The 16603-nt window shown below is 35.3% G+C and overlaps 1 protein-coding gene across 1 annotated transcript in view; it reads left to right on the top strand.

Annotated features, from left to right (window-relative positions):
- Positions 1–858: 858 nt before the first annotated feature.
- LOC132903422 (uncharacterized) overlaps positions 859–16603 on the top strand; it is a 37459-nt gene continuing 21714 nt past the window's right edge. Inside the window, exon 1 of the mRNA XM_060951723.1 lies at positions 859–1405. Coding sequence (XP_060807706.1) covers positions 859–1405 — 547 coding nt within the window. The remainder of the gene's footprint in view (positions 1406–16603) is intronic.

Below are 16603 nucleotides of genomic sequence, written 5' to 3'. Positions count from 1 at the left end.
AAAATATGGAGCAAAGAACCAAATAATATGATAAATAGACTAATTTATACCAAATATAGAAATAAATGTCATAAGGCGATAGCTAAATCCAGGAATAATTATGATAAACAGTGTATTATAGATTGTAACAAGAATATTAGGAAAATTTGGGAAAAAATAAATAGTATGCTAGGGAAGAGTAAAAAATCTTTAGATACAAATATAGTTAATAGTATGAGGATCCAAGGTGGTACTGAATATATATGTAATGAGTTTGCAAGAACTTTTTCTAAAGAGATAGACTCAATTAAACATGACTGTAAATATAAATGGCTAAATCGAACAAGTTATGTATATAAGTCGGACAGGTGTATGAGATGGCAACCAGTTGATGCAAAAATAGTTAAAGGTATTATAGATAAAATGGATGCGAAAAAATCAGCTGGAAGCGATCTCGTACGCATGTGTGACCTGAAGTTAATATCCGAAAGAGTAAGTCCCGTTATAGCTAGACTAATTAACTTATCTGTAAAATATCATAAATTCCCAGATAAATTAAAGGAGGCAATAGTAAGACCAATTCATAAAAAAGGAGATCGTAAAGACTACAAAAATTACAGACTTATAGCTATTTTATCTAGTATAGACAAAATAATTGAAAAGAGCATAACAACTCAACTCGGATCTTATTTATCACAAAATAATATTTTAAATGACTGTCAACATGGCTTTCAGAAGGGTAAAAGTACTAGCTCATTATTGTCCATTTTTACAGATGAAATCAATTCACATTTAGCAGATAAAAAAATTGTTGTTGCAGTATTTTTTGATTATAAAAAAGCGTTCGACACCCTCGATACAGATACCCTTTTGAAAGCTATGAGCGAATGTGGAGTCGACAAGCCACTTAACGACTGGTTCCGCGACTATCTAACCGGGCGCTCATATCGTGTCAGGGTTGGAGATGCGCTCAGCGCGATGACGGCGGTACGCTGCGGGGTACCGCAGGGCTCGGGGTGTGGTCCCGTGAGCTACCTAATGCACGTTAACAGCCTGTGTGGTGCACTGCAGCACTGCACAGCGCACATGTTCGCGGATGACCTCTGCATGCTGCTCGCCGGCGCTGACCTGGCGGAACTCCTATCTTTGGTACAATGTGATGTGGACGCGGTCGTTGAGTGGTCGCACGACAACGGAATTCTATTGAATACCTCTAAAACTAAATATATGTTAATACACTCTCCCTATATTGATCTTTCCAAACAACCATCAGCATTGCCTATAACAGCTCATTCTTATTCCTGTATTCATAATAAAAATATATACTGTACTTGTGAACCCATAGAACGTGTAAATTATATAACCTACCTTGGAGTTATTGTAGACGATCGTTTTTCCTGGACACAACATGTCAATTACATATGCAGTAAATTAAGAATATTGTTAAGTAAATTTTATCACTTAAGTTTTAAAGTTCCTAGGAATATCTTAAAATGTTTATATTTATCACTAGTAGAACCTATAATTAGCTATGCTCTTGATTGTTATGGACTTACATTTAAAACCAATTTAGATAAAATAGAAAAAATTCAAATTAGATTTCTAAAGTTTCTGGTCAATAGTAAAACTAAAAATAAAGTTAAAAGAGATTATTATCTCCTTTTTAAAATATGTAAGATTCTTCCAGCTAGTGTAAAGCATAAATATCTTATAATATTGAATAATCATAACAATCAGAAGCTAAATGTCACTAGTCATGGTCACAGTACTAGGTCTGTGACTGCGGGCAAGCTGGAGGTACCCAGAGTAAGTAATTACTATGGCGATAGAACATTAAAAAAACGCTTGCCCTACTTATTGAACAGTTTGCCCGCAGACATTAGATCTGTATGTGGGACCAACGCATCAATTAAAAAAACTCTTCTCAAATTCTATAGAAGTATGTAGCTTAAATGAGACTGACCGCAGTCAAACTGTGAAAACAGTTTTGCGGAATATTGTTTTTAAGTTTCATTATGATTATTGTGTAATAAATAAATAAATAATAATAATAATGAGGTGAGAACAAGCAATTAGTAAATTATCGATTGTAGTTAATAGAAAAATAGTGGTAACTTGATGAAAGGTCTGCCCGTGTAGCAAGGTACGCGGGTCGCTGTTTTTATCGCGTAAAAAACTATCATTGTTTCGCTTTTTATTGTGACTTAAACCGGGACAGCTATAGTTTTTCACGCGTTGAAAACGGCGTCGAGCGTGCCATGCTTCGGGAGTTGGTCTGAGCCAACATGGTTTCTGAGCAGAGAATAATTAATTCAAAAGAAGTATGTGGAGATCGTGGCAATTGGGAGGACCTTGTCTTTGCCTTTATAGATGCTTAACATGCCTTATGGCATTAAAGTTTACCAATTTATATTATTTTACGTGCAATAAAGTTAAAATAAACAAGTTATTATTGTTATTATTTATGTGCAATAAAGGGTATTCTATCTATATACACATATTCACTATTTCATCCCTAACGGAGTAGATAAAGCCAACAGTCTCGCAAATACCAAGAAAGGTCACGTTTACCTGTATGGTTTAAAGATATAATTGAGATTCAAATAGTGATAGGTTGCCCACCAATAAAGTACCGGGAACCACACGACACTAAGAAAGTAAACGGCAAGATCCCTTGGCAAAAAATAATAACACATACACGTCTTTATCCAATACGGAGAAGACAACCCAAACGTCTCAATAATCAAAGCTTAATTTGAAAGATCAGGTAATCATGAGTTGCTTCATAGCTGCATTCATGTTTATTCTAGACTTCATCTCATTTCAGACTTGCATAGTCTCTAATGAACTACGTGAATGCATAATTTATTCTTGAAATCAACTTGTGCACAATATTGGCAGTGGATGGAAAGGAACCCAATGGATATTAGCATTAAATCCGCCTATTGTAATTAACAAACTGTTAATGTTATTAATTAAGAATAAATAAATAGAAGACATATATTTATAACAGAATTATTACTAACTAGGTTTTGCTCGCAGATCCGCACTCGTTAACCAATTAAGTTTAAATTTCCGTCCCTATAGAAATCACTAAAAAAGAATCTATGGTCCTATTCCAAAGTATAAATTATATTTTTAAAAAGTTTTGTCAAAATCTGACATGACATGCCAAAATCAAATGGCAACAGGGGTAGGCAGAGACCACAACCTTTCCACTTGTCACGATCCCTGCATACTTAGTTGATAGAAGTTCGAAATTCTCTAACCTGAGAGTATTTTTTTAGTTCTACCAAAGAGAATAATTAATCAAATTCATTACTTAGGTATTCAGCTTTAGTATTCAGACAGTTGACTATATTTAAATATTCAGACGTAATAAGTACTAATACTATACTACTAATTCATATTATCCCACGGCCAGTACATTTTTATAATACGATTTTTATGATACGGAAAATCTGTAAGACCTTTGGGTTTAGAGGTTCGGAACAGTAATGTAAATATATGTCCAGATGTGTTATATTAATATAAAATGGTAATAATATTTTAAATAATAATAAAAAAATAATTACTAACTTAAAATAGGTGAAGGAGGTACCCCGGGCTCCACTCAGTGGTGAGGAAGTAACCAAGGCTATAGCCAGAAGGAAAATAAAATATGAACATGTGATGATCTTACTTATTTTTCTGTAACATAAGACATGTGCCGTGTGATTCCCGGCACCAATACAAAAAAGAACGGTACCACTCCATCTCTTTCCCATAGATGTCGTAAAAGGCGACTAAGAGATAGGCTTGGGATTCTTTTTTAGGCGATGGGCTTGCAACCTGTCCCTATTTGAATCTCAATTCTATCTTAAAGCCAAATAGCTAAACGTGGCCAGTGGCAGTCTTTATAAGACTGTTGGCTCTGTCTACCTGATAAAGACGTGACGTATGTATGTATGTATGCATAAGACATTTTTTTAAATATCCTAGCTCACTCTGGAGACATTCAGTCACAAAAAAATACTAGGCTAGCTTGAATTTGGACAATTAATAATTAAAACTAGCCTGCGTTCCACTAATTGAGAATCTAGGCAAATGTTAGCTCAGACTGATAGTGACCCAGATCGCGGTATGAATATTTATGAAGCCACAATTTACCCTAGAATTTTGTGTTCATTTTAGCCTAGACCATTGGTATCCGGAGAAAGATATGAACTTTAATGCTTAATTTTAAGTTTTTTTTTAATAAATAATATAGTAGCACAGAGAAAAACATAGTAACCCTGCACAATAGGCAACTGTATCTACTAGTAAGCTCTAGATGTACACAGTTAAACATAATCCAAACTGGGTTAGTTTCCCCGCAAAATTTCAGACGTGTGAAAGAGATAATTGCAGTTTGAGTCACCATTTCTTATTTCCAAACATAACACGCAAGCTATCGCTTAATAACGCCCAATATTACTTATCATTGCACTGATGAAAATGAAAAACACTTAAACATAACCTCCCTCCTCCCTCTATCTAGTAGTTCTCTGTAAACGTGACTAATTGACCGAGCGAGTCAACTTAGAGCAAAAAAAATTTAATTGTATGTAACGCGATAACTTTTGAACCGTTAGTCTGATTCTAATGATATATCAATATTATTTTTAAGTTCGTTGTATATCAAAATTGGTTAAGTAGTTTATGAGATACATTACAATTTTGTAAATACTGAAAGTGTTCACGAGACTTTGGTTCGCGGCGAACGCCCAGTAATACGTAAGCTCAAAATAATACGATGTAAACTCTCATTCTTGCTGGCTAATTAAAACGCCCCTGTCTAACGTTATGGCACGTTAAGGCCAATATCGCGAGGCGGTAATGACTTTAGTTTGTATAGGCTCATTATCATGCAGTGTTGGCAATTATACGCCTTTTGAACTGCACCAAATTAGTTGCTTAGTAGCAGCTACACACGGACGAGTGGGTTGGAGAGTAAACATTAAAATATCTACAACATTGAAAGAAAGAAAAGAAAGAAAAATATTTTATTTGATATCACAAACTTAACTATACTAAGTAACAGGATTTTACAATTTGTGCGTTTTTGTGAATATCAAAAAGGCATTATAATGTAGTAACTGTACTTCATTGCTAGTATCATGTATCTCTGTAAAACTCTTGCGTAATTACGTGACTGAAAGGCTTCTGGCCGTAGAAAACTGGAAAATGACATGCATTTTTCTTCGAAAGTTTAAGGAGTATTAAAGAGGAGTTCTGACTTTTGACTCGGACTACACCGTGAAAGACAAAAAGATGATATGCGTATATGTCTGACAGATTCCTACTGGCTGGCTATAATTCTTTTTTTCATGTTTTCTATTTACCTAAAGCTGACTGGCATGGAAGTGGATTCATAAACAGATGTTACTTTTGGTACAAGGCATGATGTAAATTTATTTTCTTATCTTTCCGACTGTGTGTATCAACAATCCTCATTCACAACAGGATTACTACACGTATTTAAAGGGCTAATTAACTTATTAACTAAAACCGATGTACTAATGCGGGGACACTGTTAGTTTGAAACTTATTTTAACTGTTAAAACATGCTTACAACATAAACAAATACTACTCAACAGGCAGGCGGCAGGTTAACTAAATTTCTGATCTTCAAGGGAAAATTTGACAAAAAGTTTGAATTCGCATAATTTAGTAGCAAAAATGCGTCTTGTAGTCCCGTGAAAGCATGTCAGATATACAGACTTTTGCATTTATAAACTTAGTATGAATGGATTGTGGCAGCCGATCAAGTCTTTTTGGCGAAAGTTCACATATTATGTAATGTAAGAAATTGAGGCTCAAGTTAAGAGTACCTCAAACGAACTAAAGCGCTTGAACGATGAGTTACGAGTATAAATTCGCGTGAAGTGAAAAAAGTGTGCAGAGATCTTGATCTAGCAAGCAAGTGTAAGAAAAGTCTTTGCAAATCTAAGAGTCATCTCTGCTCCTTGGAGAAAGAGACACAATTTACATAGGTACATATGTATTTGAGAGATGCTCACATCAATTAGTCTTCCAAAGGGTGTATGTTTGCCAGGCGTTATAATCTCCGAAACTGCTCATGGCCTAAATAAATTAATTCAGGCCGAAAGTTTGGCCTATTGACCGACATAATCGAATCTCGGCCTAATCCAGAGGCTTCTCCAATCAATTAACAATTTCGCTCCCACTTTGAAACTATTAGCATCGACGTACAGTGAACGGCCATTAGTTAAAAAATGTTTTAGGATAAATCTCTTCTTTTGCTTATGGATTCCTACTACGTATTTGTTAGGTATATCTTTATTATAAGTTTTATGTAGGTCAGACAAAATTATTTTATAATTTAATAAACGGGTAAACTAATTTAAGTAACAACTCAATTTCTTTCTCATGGATGTCGTAAAAGGCGACTAGGCTTTTAAACTTGAGATTCTTCTATTAGGCGATGGGCTAGCAACGTGTCACTCTTTTAATCTCAATTCTATTAATAATCCAAACAGCTGAACTTGGCCTTTTAGTATTATCAAGACTATTAGCTCTGTCTACTTCTTAAGGGATATAGACGTGAATATGTAGATATTCCGACACTTTTTATTAAATCTAAACAAGTTTTATACATTTTCTTGTAACATAAGATACTTCATTAACATAATAAATAATTATTATTGTTGCATAAAATATCGTAATACAGTCAAAATACAATAATTTTTTTCCTTTACTGAGAATCAAACCTACGTTCCTATTCACAGACGCTAAAAAGCTCCACACTAAATCTATTTCAGCCAGAGAAGGAAGACAAAACTAAAGGAAATGAAATCACTTTCCGAAACAAATTTCCTTTAAATCTTTCCCAGTCTTTTTATCCGCTGTAATTTATTTCTTTTTACCTTGATCGAAAATTTTATTCATCCAACCTATAGTTTCTAGTCTATTGGATAAAATCTTGGAAGCCTTAAAATTCTGAAAGTGACCAACTGAGCGTGAAGTGATTGTCGAAGTGATTTACGAGTCCTGACTCATATTCCTTGAAGAATTTTGGCTCAAAACCTATTGGAGTGGATCCAAAGACACAATTTGTGGATTTCATTGGTCGAATTGTTAAAGGAACAAAGTTTTTTGAATGAAGAAATTATACCCCTATACATACATACAAATAGTCTCGTCTATATCTCTTGCGGGGCACACAGAGTCAACAGACTTGTAAATACTGAAAGGCCACAATCAGCCGTGTGGCTATATGATGGAATTCAGATTCCAATAGTGACAGGTTGCTAGCCCATCGGCTTCAAGTCGTATCTCAAGTTAAGAAGCCTTTTTAAGTACCTTAGTCGCCTTTTACGACATCCATGGAAAAATATGGAGTGGTTCTATTCTAAAATGCCGGAAACCACACGGCACTGCACACATTCACACATACATACATTCATACATAAAATCATGCCTCTTTCCTAGAGGGTTAAACAGAGTCTACATTTTTCCACTTGCCGCGATTCCTGGATACTTCGCTGGATTTTGGGTACTCTTGACCTATCCTTTTGCCAGAACATCCCCGATTTGATCAAATATTTATTGCTACATATGTACAAAATATGAAAAAAAAAAACCTAACACGTGAAACACAGCCCGAATTGAGATCCGCTACGCAATCTACAAAAATCATGAACAATCTATATATAACATAAATCATTTTCATATTTAAATCCGAACCATTATTCCAATCCTAAAATCTAGTTAACAGTTCCCGAAATCACGTGAAAATCGGACAAAGGAACCGCTCAAATTTCAAAGTTAAATCGATTTATAACAATCACTGATGACAGGCGAAATTATGATAGATTGGTCCTACCACAGATAATGCAATTTGAGGTTATAAACGATTGATAATGCGGCTTATTTTAGGCGAACTATTATTGCTGAGGACTGTTGTATGAAATTACAGTTAATTTAATCCAAAAGAAATCGAAAAAATTATGAATAGAATAGATTCATTTTCAAAATTGGATACAAGGTATCATTTATTGACGTCACATCACTTAAATATAATTATAACTACTACCGCTTCCAAAGCGCATGTGTAGAAGAAGCGGCGGAACAAACTACATTGCAGCAGTATAGAATAGCACTGCAGAATAGTAAATTTACTTTGACCAATTGCCATAGTGTAACTTTTTCAACCTTCACGATATCATAATAATTTCTTTTTATATTCATATATATAAATTGGCCACCAAAATAAATAAATTTAAATGTCCATGTTTCTTTTTAAACAACATTTAAAATGTTGCTTTTTGAACCTACTGCACTTTCAAACTTAAGCGTTATAAATGTCATATCAAAAACGTAGCCTACATAACAAAACAGTAAAGTTTTAACAACACGAGCAGTTAAAATATTTAATTAAAGATAACTGCCGATCGTAAACTCTTTTGTTTGTTTTTCAATTCGGGCAAGCAATGGTTGTAGCTCTGATTTCGCATTCAACACGCGTCATTGGACCCCTATTTAGTAAAACTACTTACAAAATAACAATGAAAAAAAAACGTATTTCTATGACTAGCGGTTAGTAAAGACAAGATTTAACCCGCAAAGTCGCTCTTTTCCGAAAATAGAGCGCTTATGGTGTATGTAAATTTTTAATGCTCCAAAATCGCTACCTAAGACATTCGAACACATGTATTACGTATTTTTTACCTTCCAAGATAATACATGCAAGACGGGAATGCCTCTTTAGCCTTGTTAATTTATGGAAATTAAATCCAGTGATAGTGACAGGTTGTAGCCCATTGCTAGAAATCTTTTGTTAGTTCAAGTAGAAAGATCATATTTCCAACGGTCCAAAGATTCGACTGGCAGAGAATGCCTTGTGATATTAAGTTCACCTGTAGGACATTTTACATACATAAAGTTTTAATAAATATTTACCTGGTATAATTATAATTGGTTGTTATTTATAATAAAATCTATTTTTATTAAATTATATATCAATGAGTTTAGCGGTTTTAACAAAATTTATCAATATTTGGTGTTATATTTATTTTTTAATAGCCAATAGTGTCAAATGCAATTTATGTAATGCGAGTGTGTCACCTGATTGTAGTTTACGTAGAAATAGAAAAACGTTCGTTCCGAATCGTAACGAGCGCTGTGGATTTCACACCCACTACCACTGGCTACGATTATTTTGTTATACATACATACATACATAAAATCAAGTCTCTTTCCCGGAGGGGTAGGCACACGAATGCAGAAATGGTCAATTCTGTACCTCTATTTATTTCGCAACGCTTTAAATACTTTTGATGAAAGTTGAAATTTTTGATGTCTATCTTTTATACGTGGGCAACAAATTGTTCAACTTCTACAATATATGTAGGTGGTACTTTGAAAATTGAAACGCTCAATTAAAGAACAGCTTAAAATAAAAAAATATTTTTATGATGTTTCATAATAAAAGAGCATTTTCTCCGGAAGTAAAAAAAACGTAAATTTTTGGTTAGTAGGGGACAAAAATAGCCCGTGAATTTCACCTCTGCTGCCGTCAAAACAGTGAACTGTCTCGTTCGCCCGACGAATGCTGAAACGGTCAATTCTGTACCTCTATTTATTTCGCAACGCTTTGAACACTTTTGTTGTTAGTTGAAATGTTACCTAGGTCAATATTAAAGTCGATATCAAAAATCTTTTGGTATTTAGTGGAAAGTTTGAGATAAATACAGCCAATATTCATATAAATCAAAAGAAACGTTAAACCAAAAGGGATAAGGATGAAATTGATATTTTAAGTTAGTGACAGGTTGCCGTGCGGTTTCCGGCACCATTAGCAAAAAGAATAGGACCACTCCATCTCTTTCCCATGGCGACTAAGGGATGGGCTTATAAACTTGGTATTCTTTATAAAGGCGACAGGCTAGCAACCTGTCCCTATTTGGCCTAGGCCTATCAGTCTTTTTAAGACTGTTGGCTCTGTCTACCCCGCAAGTGATACAGACATGATTATATATCTGTATGACAGGTTGCTAGTCCATCGTCTAAAAGAAGTATGTATCCCAGGTTTAGAAGCGTGTCCCTTTACTATCTGCCCGAGAGGAAAAGGAACTCAAAGGGTCATCAACATATGTATATCATTATGTTAATACACTGCCTTCAAGCGAACTATATGCTTGCTAGTTTCAGTCAGCGGCTTCGCTTTCTTTTTATAAGTACAATGCGCGCGTATAAAAAATATAAGCCCTTAGTTAAATTTTCAACAAAGAAGAATCAACACGAGACAGTTTTGTTTTCATCTCATCCGCTTACGTTCTTAGCGGTGTCTAAGTTTCTGTCTACTGGTACTTAATCTTTCGCGTTGTTGGAAATACTTTTAGCGTCCACAGTGTTCATCTAATGTCTACTACAGTCAACTGCATATATCACAGAGAAATGAGGATATCAGAGATTTCACGAAATTCCTAGGTATACCACGAAATCACGGAAGATGGTGAATAATCTTATTTAATACATCTTACTTAAAAAATTATTAGTGATATGACAAAATACTATTTCAATCTAGTGATATATCATTTCACTCATCTAAATCTAGTGAAATAAAGAATGAAAAAGGTTCGTGCTAAGTAAGTCCTTTTAAATGTCTTTCATAATTATTAACCTAACCTAACCTTTTTTTTTACGTGTGGAAAGACTCGCTCATATTCGTGACGCGGCGGCCGCTTCCACGGCGGCTTCCTTCCGCTCCCACTTGTGTCCGTTTGGGTAGAGAGAGGGAGAGAGATACATTGGACGATTTTTATTCGGTGGTATCCGTTTTTCTGACATTTCACTAGATTTAATTTAGTGAAACGACATTTCACTGACTATTTTAGTAAGAAGGCGTCGTAAATAAGAATATTCAACATATGCCGTGATTTCGTGATATCCCTAGGTATTTCGCGAAATCTTTGGTTACTTCATTTTCCTGCGACACATACACAAAATCACGCCTCCAGGAAGAGTAAGCAAAGACTACATCTTTACACTTGCCCCTATCCCTGTGCTTGCAAACTCTTTATCATCATTCTAATTCATCGCTCTGTTCATCAAAGCTCATCGTTTTATGGTACTCTTAACCTTACCTTTTGCAAAAACTTTCCATATTTTACCAGAGTATGACTGATTTTAAACTTTCGAGTTGCATTGTACTATTTATAAATAATACAGAAATTAAACGCGCACGTAACGTACCTTTATTTTATCTCGGACGTTTCGAATCATGTTACAATGATCCGTGGTAGTAGGTAGGAAGTATGCAGAGATCGTGGCAAGTAGAAAGAGGTAGTCTCTGCCTACCCTTCCAGGAAAGAGGCGTGATTTTATGTATGTATGTATGTATGATCCGTGGTCACCGAGCGAATGGCAAGGTATATTCGCCTAAATCTATCCATTGTAACGTTCCGTTTCACACTCTCGTTGTATATTTTTTTAAGTCAATATAAAGATCTAAACTACTTGGAAACACAAAATATTTTTAATCCTCTATCTTTGTAAGCGTCTCATTCTAAATTCTGTCCTTAATGAAAATGTCTTAATAGGCCACAAGATTACTTCAAATAATATAAATTCTGAAGACTTTCGGGTTAAAATTAACTCTTTATAAGTTAATCACACGCCTGATATACGATTTGAAGCGACTTTGATCTTAAACCTTAAAGGACTTTTAACACCCACACATTTGTTTTGGGATAAACTTCAAGGTCTGAAAGATTTTATGGGACTCATTTATTTATTTATTTATTCTTGATTGTCAAAATGATAATTTGTTAAGTACAATAGGCGGACTTAATGCTATAGACGATATAGACGATGGGCTAGCAAACTGTCACTATTTCAATCTCAATTACATCTTAAAGCAGTATAGCTGAAAATGACCTTTCAGTTTCTTCAAGGCTGCTTTGTCTATCCTGCAAGGTACGAGTATATAGTCGATATTATATGTTATACCCTTAGTCGCATTTTACGACATCCATTAATGTGACGTAATAGTTCCAATATGAGGTAAAGTTCATTATTTCTTACGCAAGAAAGTTGCAAAGTATGTTTTAACACGTCTCTTTCAAGACCAGGGTATTCAAAGTCCGCTGTAGCCTGTATCCATTGTTCAACAAGGCACGACATCCGTGCATTTAGCATATCCATTGTTCCCGCAGACATTATGATAGTTAGTGACGGCTTGGATGATTTGATCATGAGTGTTTCCACTGATTAATAATTAGGTTAAAATGTCCATATAACACGATATTGACACATGTACGTACATACATACATATGGAAGTACAGACGCAAAAAACTCTTTTAAACGTATAAAATACACGAATATTTTAAACTGATCTAATTGAAATAATAACTTATAATAAAAAAAAACCTTAACATAACCTACATATAAATTCTACATAAATAGTGCCGTGTGGTTCCCGGCACCAATAGAAAAAATAGGACCACTCCGTCTCTTTACCATTGATTTCATAAAAGGCGACTTAGGGATAGGTTTAAAACTTGGGATTCCGCTTTTAAGCAACCTGTTACTATATGAATCTCAATTGTATCATTAAGACAAACCGCTGAACGTGGCCTTTCAGTGTAGATGGACTATCTACCTTTCCATTCCCAAAGGTTGACAGGAAGAGATTGCTTTAGCTATAAGTCCGCCTTTGTACAATCTATGTATATCTGCTTTGTGCTGTTTTGTATGTTTTACTCTTATGGTGCAATAAAGAGGTTTACGAGTATCTATCTATCTATCTATCTTTCCATTCACACTCTGTCTTGCCGTGGTGAGGTCTTGATCAAAGACAGACATACCTTAATCAATTAAGGGACGTCCTGACAAAGGTCAGGTTAAGATTATCAGGAAAGAGGCGTGCTTTTATCTCTGTATCTGTACTAATATTATAAAGCTGAAGAGTTTGTTTGTTTGTTTGAACGCGCTAATCTCAGGAACTACTGGTTCAAATTGAAAAAATATTTTTGTGTTGAATAGACCATTTATTGAGGAACGCTTAATGCTATACAATAACACGCTGCAACTATGAGGAGCGAAGAAATAATGGAATATGTGAAAAAAACGGGGAAAATTATTCATCTTTGAGGGTTTCAATGATACCATAAATAACTATTCCACAAACGAAGCTACGCGGGCGTAGCTAGTGTATTATAAGACAGTCGATAAAACAAATATTTAACTTTAAAATAAGGTTGAACAGGAAGAGTATAGTCTAACTTATACGACGAGTATATACAGTGCTGGGGAGAACATGCCACATCATATTACGCGGTTCGGCAAGCAAATATAGCAGTCACCTGTTACCCGCCTGTCAGGCCTTGTTGCCTACATTAGCTTTGATGGATATCTAGATAAATACACCATTGTTACACCTAGGTTACCTACATACATATACATACATATAGTCACGTCTATATCCCTTGCGGGGAAGACAGAGCCAACAGTCTTGTAAAGACTAAACGGCCGCGTTCAGCTATTTGACTTAATGATATAATTGAGATTCAAGTAGTGACAGGTTGCTAGCCTATCGCCTAAAAGAGGAATCCCAAGTTTATAAGCCTATCCCTTAATCGCCTTTTACGACATCCATGGGAAAGAGAAGAAGTGGTCCTATTCTTTTTTGTATTGGTGCCGAGAACCACACGGCACCTAGGTTACCTATTTGGATAAATTTACTTAAACCTCGTCTTACTGATTACTGTTTTGTCCTGCTTGGTTGATTGGTAGAAAAGCTTTATGCCAAATTATCCTTTATTAAGCCTTAAGCTTTAAACATGTCTGTTATTTGATTTTTATTATGTTAAATAATAGTTTTACATAGATAAAAATGAATATATATTGGGCTCCAAATCTAAGTGGCAACTGAACGAAACAGATGGATAGAAGTTAGCGTAAAATTGAGATTGAAAATTCTGACTCTCTCTCTCTCATCTCTGCGTGTTCCCGGTTGCTACCTCCACGGAATCTTTCTTTCTCCAATTGGTCCGGTTATCGGCGTCTTCGGATTTTGGTCCGTTGGCTCGGATATCATCTTTTGCGACGTCCAGCCATGATCTTTTCCGACTGCCCTTTCTACCTGGGCCATGCTGTTACCGCCGAGCAAGGTGAGACATCTCTATGGTGCTCATTTGATCACTATTAGTAAGTTGTTTAAAGTACATACATACATACATATGGTCACGTCTATATCCCTTGCGGGGTAGACAGAGCCAACAGTCTTGAAAAGACTGAATGGCCACGTTCAGATATTTGGCTTAATGATAGAATTGAGATTCAAATAGTGACAGGTTGCCAGCCCATCGCCTAGAGAAGAATCCCAAGTTTGTAAGCCTATCCCTTAGTCGCCTTTTACGACATCTATGGGAAAGAGATGGAGTGGTCCTATTCTTTTTTGTATTGGTGTCGGGAACCACACGGCACAATTGTTTAAAGTAATAATCCCTTTACCAACAAATGGCTCTATCAATCTTCAGATTGCATAAACAGAATCATATGAGGAGAAAGCAGTTCTCGCTTTTGCTTCCTCTAACAGCCCATCATCTCCTACTTTCAATAAGTAGGTACTCTTTATATTCCTTTATTATCTATCTGAACGTCATTGAAGCCCTCAAGGATGATTAATTTTCCCCGTTTTTTTTACATATTCCATTATTTCTTTGCTCCTTATAGTTGCAGCGTGATGTTATATAGCCTAAAGCCTTCCTCGATAAATGGTCTATTCAAAGCAAATATAATTTTTCAATACGAACCAGTAGTTCCTGAGGAAGGATAATTAAAAAAAAACAGTGATATAAACTGAAAATTTTATCGACAATACCAATTTAGAAAAACAAAGATATTCACAAGATTTCGCGTTCGTATCGAACGGACCAAGTGAAATATTCCAGTGGACCAAGGGGGCGGCGAGTAAATAAACATTGTTAACGTGAAGAACTAAAAACAAAAAGTTTCACTGGTAAATATTTGGGTTCATAATTAAGTCATTCGACTTTTAGTTTGTATGTGAAGCCGGTCGAAAAATACACAAACCCCGGATTTCGAGGTATTTCGTAATTTTAACACTGAAAACTGTTTCTCGTTTCGGTGATGGCAACGAAATGAACAGAAACTATTTCGATTCTCCATTATTTTTGTACAATAAAACCTAAAATCGGGCTTTCAGTATTTCCAGCTTTAAAAGTTTTCGTTTTAGGTTCGTTGAAAGAAGGTTTATGATTTTGGGATTCGCGTACGTTTGTACATACATTCATATAGTCACGTCTATATCCCTTGCGGGGTAAACAGAGGCAGCAGTCTTGAAAGACTGAAAGGCCACGTTCAGCTGTTAGGCTTAATGATAGAATTGAATTCTAATAGTGACAGGTTGCTAGCCCATCGCCTTAAAGAAGAATCTCAAATTTATAAGCCTATCCCTTAGTCGCCTTTTACGATATCCATGAGAAAGATATGGAGTGGTCTTGCTGTGCTGTTTCGCTTTTTATGACGGCGTGAAACAGGACACCAATAGTTTATCGCGCGATAAAAACGGCGTCGCGCGTGCCATGCTAGCCCCGCTTTCCATGATCAATTTGTATTTGGTACAATAAGTTATTAATTTTGTAAGTTTAAATAAATATATCATTTATATTTTCAGGGTAAGGATCGCCTGCTCGATAGAAGGGGTCAAATAACAGTCGTTTTGTGTTAAATCCTGACTTTTTGCGAGAACTTGATCACAAACGGGGGTCGGGATGTAAAAATGCAACGATCCCGGGTAGATCTTATAGTTTGACCTCAAATGCTTCTTTAAACAGTATTTTTATTTATTTATATATTTATGTACATCAAGGAAATTAAAAATAAAACTTAAAGTAAAGAGAAATTCAGTACAAGGGCACAACTTATTTCTAGATAAATTTCTACGACAGTAGTTTGTTTAATGTAAAGATATGTCACAAAACAATGAAATACGTCCAAGTCGCAACTACGAACTATGTATAATAATATACGTGACGAAGTTAAATTTAGCTCACATACTTGGCTGGTCGCTAGCGAAGTGTGAACAGAGATAGTGTGCGTTAAGTTTAATGCACAATCGCTGGTTATAAATATCTTAACTAAGCGAGGCTTTAATAGTGGCCTAAATTATTTGGAAGTACATATATATGTATGTATATATGTATGTACTGTACATACATACATTTATGCATACATATGTATATACATATATACATACATATGGTCACGTCTATATCCCTTGCGGGGTACACAGAGCCAATAGTCTTGAAAAGACTGAATGGCCACGTTCAGCTATTTGGCTTAGTGATAGAATTGAGATTCAAATAGTGACAGCTTGCTAGCCCATCGCCTAAAAAAGAATCCCAAGTTTGTAAGTCTATCCCTTAGTCACCTTTTACGACATCCATGGGGAAGAGATGGTCCTATTTTTCACACATTATTTGGAAGTGTTTGATCAAATGAAGACTTAACGATTTAGAGAAGACGGCGATCATATTTTCTATGCAAAAATAGTTTATAAAGTATGATAAAGTATGATAGAATGAAATGATTGGTGAATGTGAATGGAGTCAT

The sequence above is a fragment of the Amyelois transitella genome, chromosome 26 (assembly GCF_032362555.1).
Source record: "Amyelois transitella isolate CPQ chromosome 26, ilAmyTran1.1, whole genome shotgun sequence".
Lineage (NCBI taxonomy): Eukaryota > Metazoa > Arthropoda > Insecta > Lepidoptera > Pyralidae > Amyelois > Amyelois transitella.
Note: the sequence above shows the minus strand (reverse complement) of the source record. Positions and strands in the feature narration are given on the sequence as shown.